The 15906-nt window shown below is 48.0% G+C and overlaps 1 protein-coding gene across 12 annotated transcripts in view; it reads left to right on the plus strand.

Annotated features, from left to right (window-relative positions):
* RGS6 (regulator of G protein signaling 6) overlaps nucleotides 1–15906 on the plus strand; it is a 629677-nt gene that overhangs the window by 593183 nt on the left and 20588 nt on the right. For 6 of the 12 annotated variants that reach the window (XM_025392585.1, XM_025392580.1, XM_025392579.1 and 3 more), the window contains one exon: nucleotides 5850–5939. In XM_025392585.1, the coding sequence (XP_025248370.1) occupies nucleotides 5850–5939 (90 nt within the window). Of the gene's footprint in view, nucleotides 1–5849; nucleotides 5940–9699; nucleotides 9754–15906 lie in introns of all 12 variants that reach the window. The other 6 variants (XM_025392577.1, XM_025392576.1, XM_025392582.1 and 3 more) reach the window with 2 other exon arrangements.

Raw genomic sequence — 15906 nt, forward strand, 5'->3', positions numbered from 1 at the left:
GGCTCTGTCAGCCAGAAAGAAGCGATGCCTGATACAAGGAGACAATGTGTCATTTTTACTCTGTACTAACATTTGTACCTAAGCGTTAAATGTTAGAATAATTTTACCGGGTGTGGTGGCTCATGGCTGTAATCCCAGCACTTTGGGAGGCCGAAGCAGGTGAATCACTTGAGGCCAGAGGTTTGAGACCAGCCTGGCCAACATGGTGAAACACTGTCTCTACTAAAAAATATATAAAAATTAGCCAGGCCTGGTGGTTCATGCTTGTAATCCCAGCTACTTGGGAGGCTTAGGCAGGCGGATTGCTTGAACCCGTGAGGTGGAGGTTGCAGTGAGCCAAGATCACACTGCACTCCAGCCTGGGCAACAGAGCGAAGACTCCATCTCAAAAAAAAAAAAAAAAAAAAAAAAAGTTAGAACAATTTAAAGAGACGACAAATGAAAGCAAAGACCAATGATACCCCTCAGCCTGGGCGCCAAGACCATGAGGGATGGCTGAGCCAAGATACTCATGCTCCTCTGAGCTGAGTGTAATCCTCATTCTCCTTCTGTGCAGAGAGCAAAATTCGATGCAGTCATAAACCCAAACAAGTATGGAGCCAGTAAACTTGCTGAACATTAAATTCCAACAGGCATTTAGGAATGCCATCAGTGAACATGTATATTCGACTAACATCTGACCCTGTGTTAGACACTATGCATCTGTAAAAGATAAACACATACTGTTCCTCAAGGCACTTAAGAGTGAGCTGGATTTTTGTCTGAAATTTTCAGAAAAACACTTAGTGAAGTATGTTCACGCTAAGTTTGTTAAATCAGAATGCGTCTGGACTATCCAAGTAGTCTCAGAACCAGGCCACTATTTGAGGCCGGGTGTAGTGGCTCATGTCTGTAATCCCAGCACTTTGGGAGGCTCAGATGGGCAGATCACTTAACGCCAGGAGTTCGAGACCAGCCTGGCCAACATGGTGAAACCCCATCTATACTAAAAATACAAAAATTAGCTGGGTGTGGTGGTGGGCGCCTGTAGTCCCAGCTACTCAGGAGGCTGAGGCATGAGAATCACTTGAACCCAGGAGGCAGAAGTTGCAGTGAACTGAGATCGTACCACTGCCTGAGTGACAGAGTGAGACTTTGTCTCAAAAAAAAAAAAAAAAAAAAAAAAAAAGAACCAAGCCACTGTTTAATTTTGTTTGAGTCCTTCCAGTGGGTTTATTCCCATCAGTTGGGTAACTCCCCTGCTTTTGTAAATATGATGGTATCTCAGGAAGAATAAGTCCCAAAACAAGATTCCTTGGGTTCCAACCAAAGATGAAACCAAGAGGTCCTCACATGTGACCAAGACATTTTCTGCTTTCTACTTTCACTTTCTTCTTGTTTATTTTTTAAATCGAGATGTAAAAGTTGTATGTATTTATGGTATACAGCAGGAAATTTTGATATATGTATACATTGTGGAATGGTTAAATCAAGCCATTTAACATATGCATGGCCTCACACACTTATTGCTTATAGTGAGAACACTTGAAATCTACTCTCTTAGCAATTTTCAAGTATGTAATATATTGTTTCTAACTTCAGTCTCTAGTCACCATGATGTTCAAGAGAACTCTTGAACTTATTCTCCCTCTCTAATTAAAATGTGGTGTCCTTTGACCAATGTCTCCCCAGTCCTTCCTACTCCCCACCAGCCCCTGGTAGAACTGCCATTCTGCTCTCTGCTTCTGTGAGTGTGATTGTCTTCCATTCCATATACAGGCACACCTCGTTTTATTGCACTTCCCTTTACTATGCCTTATAGATACTGTGTTTTTTACAAATTGAAGGTTCGCGGCAACCTTGCATCAAGTGAGTCTATCAGCACCATTTTTCCAATAACGTGTGCTCACTTTGTGTCTGTGTCACAATTTGGTAATTCTTGCAACATTAAGCTTTTTTATTATGATTATATTTTCATGGTGATCTGTGGTTGGTGATCTTCGATGTTACTGTTGTAATTGCTCTGGGGGTGCCCAACTGCACCCGTATGAGACAATGAACTTAATCAATACATGTTGTGTGTGTTTGTTTTCTGACTGCTTTACCAACCAGCCATTCCCCCCATCTCTTTCCCTCTCCTTGGGCCTCTCTATTCCCTGAAATGACAGCTATATTGAAATTGGGCTAGTTAATAACTCTGCAGTGGTCTCTAAGTGTTCAAGCAAAAGTAACAGTCACATGTCTCTAACTTTAAATCAAAAACTAGAAATGATTAAGCTTAGTGAGGAAGGCATGTTGAAAGCCAAGGTACACTGAAAGCTAGGCCGCTTGTGCCAAACAGCCAAGGTGTGAATACAAAGTAAAGGTTATTGAAGATTAAACACGCTACTCCAGAGAATGCACAAATGATAGGAAAGCAAAACAACCTTATTGCTGATGTGGAGAGAGTTTCGGTGGTCTGAATAGAAGATCCAATCAGACACAACACTCCCTTAAGCCAAAGCCTAATCCAGAGCAACGACCTACCTTGCTTCAAGTCTGTGAAGGCTGAAAGAGGTGAGGAAGCTGCAGTAGAAAAGTTTGAAGCTAGCAGAGGTTGGTTCAAGTCCATAACATAGAAGTGCAAAGGGAAATAGCAAGTACTGATATAGAAGCTGCAGCACATTATCCAGAAGATCTAGCTAAGATCATTGATGAAGGCAGCTGCACTAAACAACAGATTTTCAGTGTAAACACCCTTATATTGGAAGAAGATAAATCTAGGGTTTTCATAGCTAGAGAAGAGAAGTCAATGCCTGGCTTCAAAGCTTCAAAGGACAGGCTGACTCTCTTGCTAGGGGTAATGCAGCTGGTGACTATAAGTTGACACCAATGCTCATTTACTATTCTGAAAATCCTAAGGCCTTTAAGAATGATGCTAAATCTATTCTGCCTGTGTTCTATAAATGGAACAACAAAGTCTGGATGGCAGCACATCTGTTTGCAGCATGATTTACTGAATACTTTAAGGCCACTGTTGAGACCTACTGCTGAGGAAAAAAAAATAATATTTCTTTCCAAATATTACTGTTCATTGACAATGCACCAAGCCATCCAAGAGCTCTGATGGAGATGTACAAGGAGATTAATGTTGTTTTCATGACTGCTAGCACAACATCCATGCTGTAGCCTATGGATCAAGAAGTAATTTCAACTTTTCAGGTCTTATCATTTAAGAAATACATTTCCTAAAGCTATAGCTGTCACAGAGAGTGATTCCTCTGATGGATTTGGGCAAAGAAAATCAAAACCTTTCTAGAAAGGATTCACCCTTCTGGTTTCCATTAAGAACATTCGTGTTTCATGGAAAGAAGTAAACATATCAACATTAATGGGAGTTTGGAAGAAGTTGATTCCAGCCCTCATGGATGACTTTGAGAAGTTCAAGATCCCAGTGTAGAAAGTAACTGCAGATGTGGTGGAAATAGCAAGAGAACTAGAATTAGAAATGGAGCCTGAACATGTGACTGAATTGCTACAACCTTATGATAAAACTTTAGTGAATAAGGCGTTGCTTCCTATGGAAGAGTAAAGAAAGTGGTTTCTTGAGAATGGAATCTACTCCTAATGAAGATGCTGTGAATACTGTCGAGATGACAGCAAAGAATTTAGAATATTACATCAACATAGTTGATAAAGCAGCAGCAGAATTTGACAGGATTGACTGTAATTTTGAAAGAAGTTCAACTGTGGGTAAAATGCCATCAAATAGCATCACACCCTACAGAGAAATCCTTTGCGAAAGGAAGAGTCAATGGATGTAACAAACTTCATTGTCTTATTTTTAAGAAATTGCCATAGTCACCCCAGTCTTCAACAATCACCACCCAGCAATATCAAGAGAAGACCCTCCTCCAGCAAAAAGATTAGGACTCACTGAAGGCTCAGATGATCCTTAGTATTTTAACAATAAAGTAATTTTTAATTAAGGCATGTACCTTGCTTTTTAGACATAATGTTATTGCAAACATCATTGACTCCATATAGTGTAAACATAATTTTTATGTGTACTGGGAAACCAAATATTTCTTATGACTTGCTTTATTGTGGTGGTCTGGAACCAAACCCACAATATCTCCAAGTTCTCCCTACTTAAGTGAAGACACGTGGTATTTTGTCTTTCTGTACCTGACTTATTTCACTTAACATAATGTTCTCCGGGTTTGTTCATGTTGTCATAAATGATAGGATTTCCTTCTTTGCTAATGCCGAATAGTATTCCATTATGCCCACATACTGCATTTCCTTTACCCATTTATCTATTCATTGATGGACACATAGGTTGACTCCATATCTTGGCTACTGTGCTCTCCCTTTCTTTTGTGCTGGGTAAGGAGTGAGTCTTGGTGAATCCTTGTCATTGCTCTGGGTTTTTCTGGCCAGACATCTCTAAAATGTGTCCCCAGCTGATGGGAGGTCTCTGCCTCCTCCTTCCATCCCTTCCCTGGAAAGAGCACCAAGGAAGAGATCCTTAATGACCAGTCCTGCCTCTCAGCTGAGCACTCTCCTCCTCCCTGACCAGCTCTCCATTCCCCTCACCACTAGGGCCTTTGTCTGGCTTCGTGGGAAGAACAATGAGCATACATGGGAGAAGATGCTTCTTCCATCAGGACAGCCACTAACTAACGAGCCCACCATCCCCAGTGAAGGCCAACCTCCCTCCTAACACATTCTCTCTTGGAACAGCCAAGCTTTCCTGTGCAGCTGAGCTGAATTCCACTTCAATGGATAAATAATATTTTGTCCACTGACAAGTCCTCTTTTCTAATGGACCAGGATTTTCCTTCCCTTGATGGGGACAGATCTGTTTGGAAGGGACCGCAAGTTTCTAGGAATTAGCTGGAAATCAGGGGTGAAATTATTGGCCAAGGCCAGAATGTATAACAGATGCCCCTGGGAGCCGAGGAGAAGAGGTGGCACCTTGCTGCAGTACATACGCCTCCTGGGTGTTAGTTACATATCCTGTGATGTGGTTGCCAAGAACTCCTTCCAGGACGAGGTTGTGGCCCTGAAATGCACAAACTGACCCAATTGCATTATTGCCTGTTTTTTTAAATTAACCTTTTTATTTTGAGATACGCATCGATTCTGATGCAGTTGTAGGAAATAATGTGCTGTTTACCCAGTTTGCCCCAAAGGGAACATCTTGCAAAACTATAGTGCAAAATGGCTACAATCCCCTGATTTTATTCATATTTCCCAATTTTACTTGTGCCCCATGTATGTATGTGTGCATTTAGTTCTATACAACTTTATCGCATGTGTTAAGATGTGGCAAAATATGGAACCATTCTGTCACCATAAAGATCCTTCCTGTTGCCTTTTATAACCACACCTCCCTCGTTCCCTTTCCTCCTTCATCTTCAACCCCAGCAACTACTAATCTGTTCTTTGTCTCTATAATTTGTCATTTCAAGACTGTTACATAAATGAAATAATATAGTTTATAATCTGGAGCTTGGCTTTTTCACTCATCCTAATTCCCTTGAGATTCATCCAAGTTGTTAGGTGGAAGAACAGTTTGTTCCTCCTCATTGCCGTGTCTGGTTTTAATCATTAAGCACACCAACATGGCACTCAAGCCCAGTTACAAATCCTTTGGGACATGATCCTCAGGGATCTTTTATTCTAATAGAGCCCATATGTTTTGTTTGGTGCTTCTGAGTTTGGTGGGGGAGGGGGTGGGACATGTTGCAAGTTCTTCCAGGTACACGCAAACATACCTAGGTTCCTTCGTCTCTTTCCCCAAAACAGTGATCAATTGGATTGTAATATTCTTTAGCACTGGTTGACAGCCCTTCCTTGTGTCTCCTTGTCACCTTCCTCCCCAGGAGCACATCTACAAGCTGATGAAGAGTGACAGCTATGCCCGCTTCCTCCGGTCAAATGCTTATCAGGACTTGCTGCTGGCCAAGAAGAAGGTATCTTTGGGAAGGGCAAGCTTGCTCTTCTTAGCACTGTTGACTCTTGCCTGCTGCTTGCTGCTGGTTTGAAATGAGAATATCATCCCTTGGGTTTTATTTATTTCCTTTTTTCTTCTTTCCCTTCTCTATCTGCTCCCATTCTAATGGAAAACAGTTAGAATTGTCACCACCCCAGCCCCACTGCAAGGTCCAGGATGGGGCATCCTGCCTCATCCCTATTGCCTCTCGCTGCATGTCCTGCCCATGGTGGGGTAGGGGGTGGGTACATAGGGTGACAAAACGCCAAGGCCACAGTGGCTCAGCATAGGAGGGCAGGGCTGGCAGTAACACGTGTAAAACCCTTAGGACACCGGAGAGAGCCCCTCACTGCAAAGTCCAGCCCCCTCACCTCAGACTTCTCTCCCTGACCAGCCCAGAGAGGAGTATGAGGCCAGGGTTGGGGCAGTTCCCTCACTGGACAGAAAGCCTTGTTGGTTTCAAGAGCATGATCAAGTACCTGAAGTCATCCTGGGGTTTCTCCCTCCTTGACACCCCTTTCCTCTCCCTCACCTGCCCCACGGTGTTGCCTTTCTCTCTTAACCAAGAAGTAACTGCACCCAGCTCCTTCCTCCTTCTCCTTAGAACTCGGCCATGGTTCCTTGCAGCCCATAGAGTCACGGATTTGGGGCGCAGGGGCCCTCAGCATGCAGGTGAGGGGTGACAGAAGCGAGGATGAACTCAGCTAGAGTCCTGGGAAGAGTGGAGGAAGAGCAGGCAGGAGAATAGGGTCCAGGAAGGGAATGGAGGGCAAGAGAGAGGGCTCCTGGTTTCAGTACACCTGCCCACCCTTTGTGCTTTTCAGTTCTGATCTGAGGCCCATGTGTGGTTAAGTGTGGCTCAACTTGCACCACACCCCATGACTTCTGTGCCATGGCACTTAGGAGCACATGCAACCCTTTCTTCTCCCTCCTGGCCTCCCGGCCCCAGGTCCTAAGCACGTGGTTGCCCATCACACGCTCTCCGTTGGGCTGCCTCTCAGCCACGCAAGCCTTCTCTCTGTGTGCCGTCACCCTCATGTGCCAGGATCCTGTCTGCGTATCTGGTTGGGACCACACAACTCCAGAGTCCTAGAGAGCGTTTATACCCTGCTCTCCTGCCCTTGTGTAGCCCTGGGAAGAGGCCATAGAGTCTGAGAAAGGGAAGAGGACTTCTGGGGCATCCCGATTGTCAGCAGCCCAGCTCTCTGGGTTTCCTGCATCCCTCCCCTCAGGTGTGGCTACGTGATGGGCAGTGTGGAGCCTGGCCTCCTGTCGACTCCCCTGATGGAGGATGTCAGTGGAGGGGCTCCTTTGGAGGAGGCTGACGCCCTCACACATGGCTCTAATGCCCATTTTTTCTAAGAACTAGAGGAAAGAAAAGTTACAGGAACTTTTGATAACTCCAGCCCAGATCTCATGGGTGAAGGTCAAAGTAAGTTTTTCTTATTTTCTGTGGCTCAAGACACCTGACCTGATCACAATTTGGTGACTTTCTAAGGCTCTGTCAGTTTGACCAATCTGGGCCTGTCTACACAGCTTGAAGAAGAGAAGCTAGAGGCCATTCATTCTCCTTGTGGGTTTGAACACAAAGGAAAAATGCACCCCAAACCCTGCAGATCTGTGTGCAGACCCTGTGGTTGCAGATCCTCCCTTCCAAGAAGAAGCCTCTCAGAGGAGGTCATTCGAGTGAGGAAGGAACTGGCAACCTGTCTGGGAAAAGTTCCTTAGAATTATCCTCCCAGCTCCCGGAGTAAGGGATGTTCTTGAGACAGAAAGCCCTTGCAGATACCAACAACATCTCAACACCGAGTTGTTTCCCAAAACAGTAACAAAATGTGCTTCCTCCTTCTATTTCTTCCTGAGAGTCTCCACGTGTGGATCTGATTTGTAACTCGGCACTTTCAGGTAGGCCTAGAGTATTCTTCCAATTTCAGGGACGGGTTCACCGTATCCAGGTCATAAAAGGTATGTGAGATTCGCAATCTCCAGTGGAGAGAGGGAATATGAATCGGCCTCACTTTTCTGCTGAGAACTGACCTGGACGGAGTCTTGAGGCACAGCCTTCTGATCCTTCATCCCTAATTCAGCCTCTTTTCTAATATTTTCAAAATAAATGGTAGTCACACCGAAGAACCAGGTTCTCAGGGCGTAGGTGAGCTGAGTCCTGAGGGCTACTCTAGGAAACTTCAGTACCAATGATGATGGTTTTCCAGGCAGCTCAATGGCCAGTGCAAGGCAGAGGAGCCCAAGTGAGCCAGACCAGTGGCCACCCTCTGTGAGCCAGAGGACAAGAATGATAGGCCGAGAATGACAGCTGCAGTGACTTGAGCCAAGTGTATGCCACCCAGGCTGGCCACAGGGTTCAAGCTGAGTCCTGCCATCCCCAGAATAGACTTGGTACCCGGGGCCAAGCATGAGTCCTTCCATTCCTAGTGCAAGAAGAAAGCCCAGCCCAACTCTGTGGTGGCATGTCATTTGTGTTTATTTTCCTTCTGCAACCTCCTGTCTGTCTTCCGGCAGCTGGCTGAGCTGACAAGGGGCCCAGCTCCAAGGAAGCCCCCCGACTTCATCCACACAGGCGGCTGCCTTTGGCCTGTCCCCTCTGCTTTCAGCACAGTCCGCACACCCACAGACACCAGGCTGCCTCTTCAGCTCCCTCATTTCAGTTATTTGCTGGGTGTATGTGTGTGTCTATGTGAGTGTGTGCACTCTCTGAACTTCTCAGCCTCGGGCTCAGGACCCTGGAATGGGCTCCAGGATATACTAGCAGGTATCTGGGCGGTCATTCTACTCTACTGGAACCCCTGCAGGTAGGAAATGTGGGGTGAAGGGAAGGTCAGGAGCACCCCATACCTCTCTTCCTCCTGTAGTAGAAGGAGGCTAGGCCTGGAAGGACATTCGAGGGCTTTGCCTCTCCTCACCCCTGTTCTGGGCACCCCAGCTAAGAGTTCCCCACGATGGTTTCTGAGCTTCCTCTAGCCTGTTGTATGTACATCTTGGCAGGTGTTAGGTCACCTTTTGGATACTGAGAAAACTTTCTGTTTCTCAGAACAATCCCCATGTTATTGTCTTCTGAGACCCTAGACCCTTTGTCCATGGCAAAGGCTATGAGTAGACCCTCCTTGCTCTAAGGACACAGAACGACGGTCACTAGGAAGTCACTGAAGTTAGCAATCTTTCTGGCCGCCTCTGGGCAGGGGAATCTCGAGAGAGAAAACGTCCTAAGGCAGATTCATGGATGAGTAGATGACTTCACTTCCCCAGCAGCCACTTCCTGACATCCCTCCCACACCCCGCTGGGCCTCAGAGCCAGTCTGTTCTGTGTCAGGACTTGGGGCCCCCACCCCCAGGACTCCTGCCTGTGGGCACAGCAGGTTGAAAGCAGCAAGCAAGCTGCTCAGACCCACCGACTGTGGTCCTGTGCAAAGTCGTGATGGTTCTGATCCAAGCCCTGCAAGCACAATTCACGGCCCCTGGAGAAGCAAAGCCCCGTCTCTGCTCGCTGCTCCAAGGAGGTGGCGCCATTTCCCGTGGGCTTCTGTCTTCTGTCTCTCCCACTGACTCTTCCAACAGCTCTGGCTGCTTCTCTTTTCCCACTTTTCACCCCATTTTGCTTTGGTTTTTGTTATTCTTTAGCTGCGGCTGCTGCTGTTTGGAAACCACGTGTAAGCTGAAGATTTTTTTTTTCTGTATTTTTCTCCCTACCTTTTTTTTTGTTTTTGTTTTTGTTTTTCCTAAAGCCAGAAAGTGAGCAAGGTCGTAGAACTTCCCTAGAAAAGTTCACTCGCAGTGTGGTAAGTTCAGTCGGTTTTCTTCCCTCAACTTTTCTTTTGATTTTGGTTTTGGTTTTTTCTTTCTTCTTTCTTTCTTTTTTTCCCCCTTTGGTGGTTGTTTCCTTTGGGGTGGGAGGGAGTCCAGTGCTTTCTCCCTTGACTCAGCCCTTTTCTTTTCTTTTGCGAGTGTCTGCAGCTTCTCTTCTAGGGATGAAAATGCAAAAAGAGCAAGCGGCTCCCTCTGCAGAAGGTGCACACTTGATTGCCCAGCCTCAGGCCTGGGCATTTTGATCTTCTGTTTAGGGCTTTGAGGAGGAGGGACTCTGCTGCCCTCGGGGCTGTGCGGTTTGTGCATCTTCTGCAGCAGCCCAGGGAGAAGCCATCGAACTATACCGTGAAATAAATTGGCTCAGAACCGTAGCTCATCGAAAAAAAAAAAAAAAGCCAAATTTCCCTCTGTGAACCCTGGCAGTCACGCCGGTGTAGGTCGTGAGCTATTGTTGCTGTGTAGGTGGCTTTTGCTGTGTGCAGAAAGCGGCTGTGCTGCATGGGTCCTGGTGATGTGGCCTAGCTGGCGTGTGTGTTAGTTGCCTCTGCATGAATCCCTTCCAGCCCCCATCAGCCTCATGTGCACAGTGTGACAGGGAGAGGAGGGAAGTAGCTGAATCCCTGCGGCGTCCTGGGTACTCCCCTGGGGGGGGTGGGGAGGGGGGCAAGGTCCTACTGGCCTCCTCAGGCCTTGATTCTGACAGGCTGGGTAAAGATGGGCTTCAGATTCCTACAGGTTCATGGTATGCCCCATCTAGAGAGTGGTAGAGCGCCCCACAGTGGCACATAAAGACAGCCGTGGCAACAGGCGGGAGTGGGGAGTCCGTGGCTCTTCCCTGGGGTGCATGGCTGAGACTCTCAACCATGGTTTGTAGAACAACACAGGCCAATCCCCTCTTTCAATGCTGGTCGCCCCAAGATTTGAATGTCGAGTCAGTGCACAAGAAATACTCAATCCCACTGAATCGTGGGGCCGTCCTATCACATGAACATCAAACCAGAGGGAACCAAGATAGCAACCAGGGAGCAGGGGTCCCACGCAGGGAATAGGCCACATTCCCTTCCCAAAGGGTGGCAGCCCATTGATACTGACTTGCCTTTGTTCCACCTCTGTTGAAGAAGGTTAAAACCTGACTACTGTGTGACTGGTATACATATTTCATCCTTTCAAGAAAAAGTCTAAGGATCCTGGGTTGAAAGCAACCTAGTCATTTACCTGTCATAGCTAGATGCATTTTAAGTGCATTTAAACATTATCTTGAATTTGCTACATGTAAACATCAAATAACTCTAGTAGGTGGCAATTAAACATCGGTATTCATCCCTTCCGTTCCTCAGTCTTCCCTCTCTGTGGCCTTTCCTCATGAGAAATCAGAACATGCAGAACACAAGGCCTGTCGGTGCCTCGTCTGTCTTCATGGCTGGTTTGCCATGGTCATGTGGCTCCGCACACCAAGAAGCTGTCAAGGGCTGTCAGAGGCAAGGCCTCTGGGACCTCCTTCGCTCCACGATGGCCTGAGAGAAGGTAGTGGGATCCCATCTCTCTCTGTCTCTTTTGAGGCCTGGTTACTATGCAGGTAGAGGAGGTTTAGGGATTTTGCTGACAAGCCAAGAGTGCTTGTGGCTCTCAGGTACAAACTGTAAGCAGAGCCCTGACAGCCCCCCGGGAGCTCTTCAGGGTGACCGTGCAGGCCGCGGGTGCGAGAGATGAAGCCTGGTACTTGGACAAAACGTCCAGATATCTGCAGGCTGTTTTTCCAGAGAAGTGAGTATCAGGAAAGGCAAGAATGGTCTCGCCGAAGCTCTGTGAGGAGCGTTTATTGATTTCCCTTCATCCCAGAAGTGGTGTTGGCTTGGGGGTTCTCCAAGGTCTGTCAGCAAAGCATTTGGAACAAGAAACCACCACGACACCCCTAAGTGTCTGAAGTGCACACATGGGAGAGCTTCCAGAGAGAGTTTCAGGGCAAGCTGAAGGAGAAAAGTATCCGAAGCTCCTGAGGGTATGGATAAAAGGCCCAAACTGGAGGGAAAAAAAAAAACAAAAAACCTGAGTTCCTAAATTCTTTGCTGTTCTGTTATGAACAAGAGACTGTAATAGGTGATGCATTCAGAATTTGGGGTTCCAGTGGTGGAGATGTATTGCCATCCATCCATGCTCTTCATGCTCTTGGGGTGACACTATACCCCCACAAGATATGGCTAAGTTTGGGGATGTGGCCCATGGCTATAGAAGTTTGGGGATATGACCCATGTGTTGGCTCTCAGATTACTTAAGGCTGGAACCCAGGAATCTGGTCTCAACACCCAGTGGTCTCATCAAACAGAACTAACTGACCAACCACTATGCCTTGCAATTTGATAGCCATTCTCTGAATACCATATGCATTAAGTACTTGATTTCTCTAAGAGAAGATCTACGTGAATGTTTTATCTGCTGTATACTGCAAACTATAAAACTAAATGGAGGGCTAGTTCAATAGCATTCCCGTGTTGCTGGAAAAGACGTGTAGAACATGACCCACGTCATGGGGCTAATAATGGAAATTGGGGAGTGAAGCGGGGCAGCTCATGGACCAAGGACCAAAGACATGAGGCCAATTGCCATTTAGGATTAATTGATGGCAAAAAAAAAAAAAAAAAAAAAAGTTGATCCAGGTGATTGGATAGCTCATTCAGCTGGAGGCTTGTCAAGACTGAATCTGAATTCAGAATTTCTCCCCAGAACATGCCAATGTCCTTTCTTTTCTTGGTAGAAGAGAAGCACTTGGAAAAAACAAATTGTTCTTTCCAAGTCTTATGTCATGCCATGACATAGAGGGATTATCTGTTAGGACCACACATGCCCCCTTTTCCATGAGATCCTAAGGAGACATTTAATATGGTTCATGGAAGCTTTTAGGGCCATGTTAGTCTGGGTGCCGAAGGGGCCTGGCACTCCCCAGTCAATAGAGAAAGTGCTGTGTGAGCTTCTGTTTCCAATGCAAGCTTCATTCTAGGTCACTCAGGACTTGGATATACAAAGCAAATGTCTGGGGATGCTGTACTAAGCATTCTGTCATTTTGCAGACTGAGACCACAAACCCTGCTTATTTGATAAGGTAGGCCCAGGTTCTGAACTAAACATGACTAAAGTCCACAGCAGGACGCAACTAGCCTACAATGCACGTTCATCCAAAATGGAAAACAAGACTCCCTCTGGTAGGCCCAGCCCCACAGACGCCCAGCTGGCCAGGCAAAACACAAGCTGGGTTTCAGCCCCTGTTGATCCTCACCTGCCCTTGTGCAGTGAATAACCCATACCACTGTACATGACTGCCCTTGTCCAAGGAGCCTCAGTTTCAGAAAGAGCTATAACACATAGCAGCTTCTCCAGGGCACCCCATACATGGCCTCAGGTCATGTGATTTGGAGCCTGTCTCTGCCTAATCCTGCTCACGGGGAAGCTTCCTTTCACAGTGGCTGTCACATCTGAAAACCACAGTAGGAGAACTCTGGCTAGTCACTGTGGGTTGCCTTTGCTTCACCTTCCAGCTCTTCTTCAGATTCTTTGATGGGAAGTCTCAATCATTACTGACCAAGGAGAGGAGGTGCCTTCTCTCACTGAAGGCTCTTTCCTGTTGCTTGGTGATAACCAGCCTGCCACTCTCTGCTGTCTTCCTGGTTTTGCAGTTGACAGAGGACAATGGGAGCATGAAGGTGGCCAGAGCTAAAACGTTCACCCTCCCACTGCTTCTTGAGACAGAGTCTCACTCTCCCAGGTTGGAGTGCAGTGGCACAATGTTGGCTCACTGCAACCTCCGCCTCCTGGGTTAAAGCAATTCTCCTGCCTCAGCCTCCTGAGTAGCTGGGATTACAGGCACGCACCACCACGCCCAGCGAATTTTTGTACTTTTAGTAGAGACGGGATTTCACCATATTGGTCAGGCTGGTCTCAAACTCCTGACCTCAAGTGATCCACCTGCCTCAGCCTCCCAAAGTGCTGGGATTACAGGTGTGAACCACCACGCCCGACCCCCTGCTCTCTCTTAAGTGTGCTTGTTCCTTCAGCTTCCACAGAGTCTACCACAGTGGGGTGGGGGCCTCACCACAGAGGGCCTGGCTCTGACACAGAGGACCAGGAGCATGCGTGGCAGGGAGAGGGGGAGAGAGGAAATGGGGCACTTAGCTAAGCCACAGGAGCAGCTCCTTTTTTGAGATACTGGCTGAAGCCATCTGGTGAGAACTCCAACCTGGAGAGGAGAAGCTGGAGAAAGTCCTTTGCTCCTCATGTCTAGTTCCACAGAAAAAGCCACAGAGGGTGATAGCACTGAAGTTAGGAGAAAATGGCAACCCCAAGTGAGGCTGGTGTCGGCCACCCTGGGTACCTTTGGGCACTCAGTTGAAACCTCACCTGCCCTCTTAAGAGCTTCATCAGCTCCAGCCTTGGGCTCCAGAGATAGAAAATGGGGTTGCTGGTGCCAGAGCAAGCACTGGAGGCTACGGAGGAGAGGGGAGAGGAGGACCAGGCGTTCATCCACCTCCTAAGAGAGCATCGAAGTTTAGCTTTGCCAAGGTGCTCCTTGGAATTGCAGCAGGAAGGGCCGGAAGCTGCAGAAGGCTTGGCACGTGATGGGTGGCATCTCTGCGACAGGCTTTCCTGTCCTGCCTGCCAAGGAATGCAGCAGGCAAGTCAGATGGGGAGCGGGAAGCTCTGGGAGCCAGCTGCCACTCAGCCTCCCTCGCCCCCTCCTTCCCTCCCCCTCTTCCTTCCCCTGCCAAAAGCCAAGGAGAGCTAATGAGAGCCAAGAAGTCAACAGCTCAACCACCCCCCTCCAGGCAGCTCTGTAGACAGAAACCCCCAGCTCCAGGACCAGGTGCTGACCGGAAGTGGAGGGCTGAGGCTCTTGGCAGGGGAGGGAGAAGGCAGACAACCAGGGCAGTCAGCCAAGCAGCAGGAGCAGCTCCTGCCCCGGGGAGGACGATGCTGTTTCCCCCTCCTCCTCCAGGTTTCATAGGGAACAGCCTTGCACCCTGGTGGAATGAGTTCCCAAATACCTAGACTCAGCAGAGTCCCCAGAGGGCTTTGACCTCAGTTGAAACCTTTCCATGCCTCTGGCAAAGGCCAGTTGGCTAAACATCTTTCCAAAGGGTTAGTTTTTATTGCAAACAGTCCTTGGACTCCTTTGGGACCACTGGGTCACAGACATTAGTGCCAGCCTCTCCCATCTCAGAGTGCTGAGATCCAGCTGCAGTGAAACCCTGGCCCCGGCTGGAGCTGGAGGGAGACTTCCATCGAAGTGTTTGGGAAGGAAAGCACGGAAACCTGCCTCTCTCGAGCAGCAAGTGCATGTCCTGGGACTCTGAGACACCTCAGCAGCCCCCCTGCAGACTGGCTCCTGCTTCCAACCTCAGCTTGCTAGCTATGTGACCTCAATCAAATCACTAGCCCTCTCTGAGCCCTGGTTTTCTCCTCTGAAGTGACCTGGACTAGGTCATCTCAATGGTCCCTTCCAGCTAGGGGTGTTCTCCGGGTCTGTGCTTCCCTCTGTCCTGAGATTTCTGAGTCATGTGACTCATTCCTTAGAATGGGAGAGGAGCTGCCTTCCTGCCCAGTTAGTTACCTGATTCAGAAGTGCCTGCCAGCCTGTGAGGCTGGGAAATAAACCGTGGATAGCGTTGAGTTGGGTGTATTTACAAAGCCTGGACATGCACTGGCAGGAGAACTGAGGGCCCTGAGCTCCCCACACCTACACCATAGGCCCTGCTCAGTTATTCAGGGTTCACTCATCCATGGTGAGTTGCTGGAGGGTCAGGGAGGACTCACAGAGAACAGGGTGAGTGCCCTACACCCTTCAGGCTTGCTAGTTCTGCAGTCCCCGCCCTTCTGGTCTGGATGCCCAGCTGTGTGTGTGTCAGGTGGGGTCAGCTGGACAGAAAGGTGGACACCAGGGTCGGTGTTGCCACATCACTGCATGCACTGTGGGGTCTCAGGGGCCCGATGGGTATAGAAAGGGATGAAATGTGAGCACTTGGGAATCTCAGCACACTCTGCTGCTCACCTGCTACCAGGCTTTCCGGTTCCCTGGGGAACCCCGGGTCAGCTTGTCACTGTCCTCTTTTAGAGATGGGAAATAAGAGTATGAGAGA

This window comes from Theropithecus gelada, chromosome 7b (assembly GCF_003255815.1).
Source record: "Theropithecus gelada isolate Dixy chromosome 7b, Tgel_1.0, whole genome shotgun sequence".
Lineage (NCBI taxonomy): Eukaryota > Metazoa > Chordata > Mammalia > Primates > Cercopithecidae > Theropithecus > Theropithecus gelada.